At 30.3% G+C, this 5,973-nt stretch overlaps 2 protein-coding genes across 2 annotated transcripts; one reads left to right on the top strand and one right to left on the bottom strand.

Moving 5' to 3' along the window:
• The first annotated feature begins 1,947 nt into the window (after positions 1–1,947).
• Positions 1,948–4,053, top strand: LOC116842036. Its single transcript, XM_032810679.1, has 6 exons — positions 1,948–2,424; positions 2,632–2,690; positions 2,814–2,939; positions 3,031–3,198; positions 3,427–3,627; positions 3,700–4,053. Exons 1-6 carry the CDS (start codon positions 2,217–2,219, stop codon positions 3,853–3,855), a joined length of 918 nt encoding a protein of 305 aa, XP_032666570.1. The 5' UTR covers positions 1,948–2,216; the 3' UTR covers positions 3,856–4,053.
• Positions 4,040–5,578, bottom strand: LOC116842037 (40S ribosomal protein S23). The gene is made up of 3 exons (XM_032810680.1): positions 5,417–5,578; positions 4,588–4,747; positions 4,040–4,388 (listed from the first exon to the last, which is right to left on the bottom strand). Exons 1-3 carry the CDS (start codon positions 5,418–5,420, stop codon positions 4,121–4,123), a joined length of 432 nt encoding a protein of 143 aa, XP_032666571.1. The 5' UTR covers positions 5,421–5,578; the 3' UTR covers positions 4,040–4,120.
• Between the last annotated feature and the right edge of the window lie 395 nt (positions 5,579–5,973).

The following is a 5,973-nucleotide window of genomic DNA, read 5'->3' as shown; positions in this document are numbered from 1 at the left end:
GCGCTGTCAATTTATCAGTCCCTTCAGCCATAATTTCTTGTTTTTATTATAATTTGCTGTTTTCCCAATAAAAAATTTTTCATACATAATTATATACAATTATATAAAATTATATATAATTATACATAATTATATATTATTATATATTATTATTATATATTATTATTATATTATTATTATTATATATTAAATTTGTCCATTCATGTTTATACATTCTACTTATATATATAATCATGTATAATTATATATATAAATTCATATATAATTTTATATAATTACCCAGATAGAAAAATGATGTCATGTTGCGCTTAGCACGCGCTCATATATTGACGTGGATGATTGCAAAAATGCATATAAATGCGTGTGTATATATTGCTCATATGTCGTTCATATAATGATGATCAGAAAAATATCTCATCTAATGATATTATAATAACAAAACTTGATGGACTAGACATATTCGTATATCATTTGTATACATCTTGTGCTCATGTCATGTTAATCACATAATGATCTTTAAAAAGGTATCAAGGTGAAATCACAGTATGACATCACATTATGATGAAACGTGATAATCACGCATTTCTATCTGGGTACGCATAGATTTATATGTAATTATACATATTGTTATACATAATTGTGTATAATGATATATAATGTTATATGATTATACATAATTATGTATGGACAAATTTCATACATAATTATGCATGAAAAATTTTTCATCAGATTTATATGACCTATTTTATTCACTAATAGCGAATTCGGTAGCTTGCACTAGTGCGCACTGAGTTCGCATTAAGGCTTGTTTACAGTACATTCTTATATTTAAGATCGTGTCTTAAATACATATTTAAAAACATTTTAACTAATAAAATGATTCGTACGGATGTTATACATATCATATTATGGTTAAAAATATTTGAGAATTTATTTGAGAATTATTTAAGACAATCTTTAAATATAATAACATACTATGAACAAGCCTTAGTGCGCACTCAGTGCACACTAGTGCAAGCAACCGAATTCGCTATTAATTAATTACAATCACTTGATCCAGTTAAATCGCGAGAAGTTGAACTGTGTCGAACTTTGAGCGTTTATCTGCTTCATTCGTCTTTTTAGCGATAATTAATGGAGTGGTGGTAAACGCCAACTTTTATTCGCTAAAAGTTGGACTGTATCGAACTTTGAGCATTTATTCGCTACATTCGCCATTTCGGTAAAAATTGATGGAGTGGGGTAAAACGCTAGCTTTTATTCGCTGCGTGAAATCGCACCTTAAGAATCGGGCATCTCTAGGGCTGCGTTCAGATTCCTTACCCGGATGCACTCTAATACAAGAAGTGCTATAGTATATGTGACATATACTATAGTGTTTCTAATAACAGAGTGCACCCGGGTAGGGAATCTGAACGCACCCTAATCTAGATACAATCCTACTCGCTGCTCTTGAATCAGTTTCATTAATTTATCTGTATATACATATAGATATAAAGAAATTAAAAATGGAATACAGCGATGAACTAGATTCAACAATTTCATGTTTTTCATGATCATGGACAAATATTTATGTTTTGTTTTATATAGGAAATAGTTATAAAGTCAACCAATCAGAATGTTTTATTCATTGATTACTTTATTCTGATTGGTTGTCGTAATCATATACAACACTTACGACCGCGCTTACGCAAATGTAGAATAGCTCTAAAAGAAGTTTTATGCAGCAGAAAACCTCATTTAGTTATCTGCGTAGATTACTTGAGTTTTCTGCACATAAAACTTAATGCATAAAATGTATAATACATATAATACGTGAGATATTATGCAATTTTGGTCATGATGGCTGCGTTCCGAAATGCACTGAAGTATTGAAAATCTATAGTTTATGTTACGTATATTATAGAATTTCAATACTGGCTGTGAATTTTGGAACGCAACCTCTATTGACTGTTCTATTCTTTCGCGCATGCTCTCGATCTATTCGTATTATTATGTTTATATATAGTCACCCTGATATTTAAACTTGTCGTTCATGTTTGTTGTTTAAAACTTCAAAATAATTTGTTTGACACATATAGCATCGTTTTTTTCACTGATGTTTCCACGAAATGGCGAAAGATGAATATTTGCGTCGGGGAAATTAAAAATTCTTGTATAATCTACAAATTTAGAATTTTCCTTAAGTTTTGCTGGCACCGATATAACTTGCCACTATGAATACTGTAAGCAGTGTTATGGCAAGTATATACGATACTTTACTACAATTACGATATCCACACATCAGTAATGTGGAGTTGAGAGACGTAGGAACGACAATACTCAGTGGTGAAAATCGCATGTGCCTCCTCTCTTGGCTTCTAACGGAGAAATCATCATTTATTGCCGTTCAGTTGGAAAAATTAAAGGATACTGCTTTGGAAGGTATTTCTGTTTTTCTTATGACACCATCGTAATTTGTATTACATTCATTCAGTATAATTAAAATTGGAATTGTATTTCCAATTTTATTTACTACTTCAGTGAATTTATGTATATAACAAGTATATAATAAGTAATAGCAAAATAATATTTATGTATATAACAAATAATAGTATTTTTCCAACAATACCAACAAGTATGTCATTTTAGATCAGTTATTTGAATACTATTCTCAAATTGGAATCTGCAATAATAAGGATCTATTACTGGTATGTTAAAGTATTGTTATATTCCTCATTAAAAATCATAGTTCACAGGAATTAAGAAGTTCTTAATGCATGTAATTTAATTTAAAGAGATAATATACATTAAAAATAATTTATTTACATTAGGGTAAGTGTTCGATGAAAGAACAGCTTCCGACTTTAAGATTATTGTTGGATTTCATGAAAAAAGTACACATGGAGACTTCTGTCAATACAACTGAGACAGAAGAATCTCTCATGGATGTTGTTAAGGTATGAAAATCTTGAGAAAACAGCAATTCTTTCAATGTTAATGAAATGAATGAAATATATTAATGCCTAATGCTAAAATTTAAACCTTTAGATGTATATAGATGATACTGACCAGACACTTCACCTCTCAGTTTTTAAGCCAAAATTGAACTATACAGAAGCTAATAAATATTTTGAAGAGAGTGAGAAAGAATTATTTGACAATAACTGTACAGAGAGAGATACAAAGTCTGATATATCTGAAGGTGCACATATCGAGGTACAATAGTATTATTTCTTTTTTTTTCTTATTATTAAAAGCAATAATAATAATAATAAGTAATAATTCTTCTGGTACTATAAAAATTACAGTAGAGAAAGAGAAAAAATTAAATGATTTTTAATTAACTAATTTTGGACTAAATTAATTATATTTAATACCTTATTGTTTCCATGGAAGTATACACATACACAGGAATTGCTATATATTTCTTGTAAATGATTACAGATTGATGATAGATTAGTCAGTGGAGAAAGATGCAGTGAAGAGGAGGATGCATTATTTAACAAAGAAAAAGAAAAGTTCATAGAAGCATTTCAGACTGTTTCATCTTGGCCAGTGCAATCCAGAAATTTAGACCAAACTGTTACTAACTCTATTCGTTTGGACATTAAAAAGATATGCTCCAATTTTTTCACTGTAAAGAAGGTACAAATTCTTTTGTTTCTGATCACAATTGTCACTTACTATTGATTTCACAAGGTACATTCGCAATTACAGATGCTACGGGCAAAAGACGAGATATCGAATGTGGATTTAACAAGAAGATTACCAAAGACCACCACACCGTTAAACGCGACAATCGAGGATATAATTATTCATAATGAAGAATTCGAAAACTTGACCTCAAATTTGACAGACAATAATGTCGATTGATTTTATATTTATAATTCATATGTAGCATGAGGTGCAATTGTCACACATTAACTTATATAATTCATACATTTGTAATATATGAGATGCAATTGCTTGTTTCCACAATTGCATAGGGAGCATTGTAAAAATTTTTATAGGAATTGCTCAAAACACGATGTATTTTGATGAATTAAATTATTACGTGTACTTTTTAAAAAATCGTTTTCATATTTATGTCAACAAGATTATGATACAAAGGTATAGAAATACATTGAAAATCGATGCTTTAAGATCTCGGTCGTTCCTTCTTTTCTTTATACAGTGCAAGTAAAGATACATTCGCAACCTTTACTACTTTGAATCGAACTCCAGGTATATCACCAACGGCATGGCCTTTACGACCGAAACCCGCTACCAGAACCTCATCGTTTTCTTCAATGTTATTTAGACAACCATCCCTTGGTACAAAAGCAGTGATTTTCTTGCCGTTCTTTATTAACTGCACTCTGACGCATTTACGGATAGCCGAATTCGGTTGCTTAGCTTCCACTCCTCTGTAAAACAAAAGTTTAAGTAAATCGATTATTTAAAATCAGATGTAATTGCTTTGTATGCAACTTGGGTCGCCAAATATGATTTTAAATGTCTAAATTCTGGGCACTTTTAATATTAGCTGCACAGCTGAACATTAATGGTAAAATTTGGATGTCTAACCACTCTAGTGAGCTACTACATGATTATATTATCACATACACTTTTTCCAAGACAATGCCTTTTGCATGAGAAGCACCACCAAAAGGATTGGCTTTCCATCTTGTTCCTAAATGTGCCTTTTTATAATCTTTATCATTCCACCGCTGATCACGCCTGTGGTTTACGTGCTTACGCGCAGTGCGTAGACCTCTGGGTTTACCTTTAAAATATAGAAATAAGGAAATGTTAGATTATATCATATATGGACATTTAAGGTTACATTTCAAATGTTTTTTTTTTGTTTCAGGAAAATCTTACTAAAAATTCATATATGTAATGTAAACAGAATAAAATTATTTACAATAAAATTATTTTCGAAAAGGACGTTTTGATATGCATCTTAAGTTAAGACACATTGAAGCTTCCTTGCTATCGGAACGAGAAAATATACTCAAAATTCTTATAGAACAAAATATTTCTGTAAAATGATACTTGCAGTTGAATATATTTACAAAATGTACTGGAAACGTTTCTTTCACTTTAATAACCAATAGTCATGAACACGTGATCTTAACCTACAAGTACTTGACCGTGGTCCACCTTTAACCACGTAGTCTACTCATATCAATTTTACGGATATTTATTGATTATTTAAGTAACTGGTAATTGCGGATATTTTATTCCTTTTTCAGATTGTTAATTGAAATAACAGTGATGAAAAAACATGAGCTTTGCAGCACGCGACAAAGTTTGAGCAGAGATAAACGTTTTCTATGTATATTAGTATTCGTAAATGTTGAGTAAAATATTAAAAAAATATTTAAAACAAAAGTATTATTTTTGTACAAAACATTTTATAAACGTGAAATAGTCGAATATCGCAACATACCCATGTTGTACGAATTTCTTCACGAATACTAAAACAATACAAAGGCTACAGACTTCCGACTTCAATAGTTGGCTGAGAACACCTAGGCTACGTTCCGAAATTCACTGCCAGTGTTGAAATTCTATAGTATACGTAACATGAACTATAGATTTTCAGTACTAGCAGTGAATTTCGGAATGCAGCCCTAGTCTTTAGTGACCCTACGCCATTACTCTGAACAGTGCTTCCATCGTATATAAAAACACAAAGGATTTAAGCGAAAATAATGGCCTGGTTTACATCATGCACTTGATACACGTTTACTAAATAGTAATTTTCTATTAGATAATCTTAATATTGACAATGCGTATCAACGGCGATGCATTCAATCAATACAATACGTTTTCTTGATGAGTATTATACCAGCTTAATATACCATTGATTATATATATCATCGATATTAAAATTATCTAATATTATCAAAAATTATCTAATATTATCTAAAATTATCTATAGAAAGTTATTATTTTGTACACGTATCAACTGCACGATGTAAACCAAACCAATATGAGAGCTGA

Source organism: Odontomachus brunneus, unplaced genomic scaffold (assembly GCF_010583005.1).
Source record: "Odontomachus brunneus isolate Ranch 3 - 2012 unplaced genomic scaffold, Obru_v1 Obru_scaffold_020, whole genome shotgun sequence".
Lineage (NCBI taxonomy): Eukaryota > Metazoa > Arthropoda > Insecta > Hymenoptera > Formicidae > Odontomachus > Odontomachus brunneus.
Note: the sequence above shows the minus strand (reverse complement) of the source record. Positions and strands in the feature narration are given on the sequence as shown.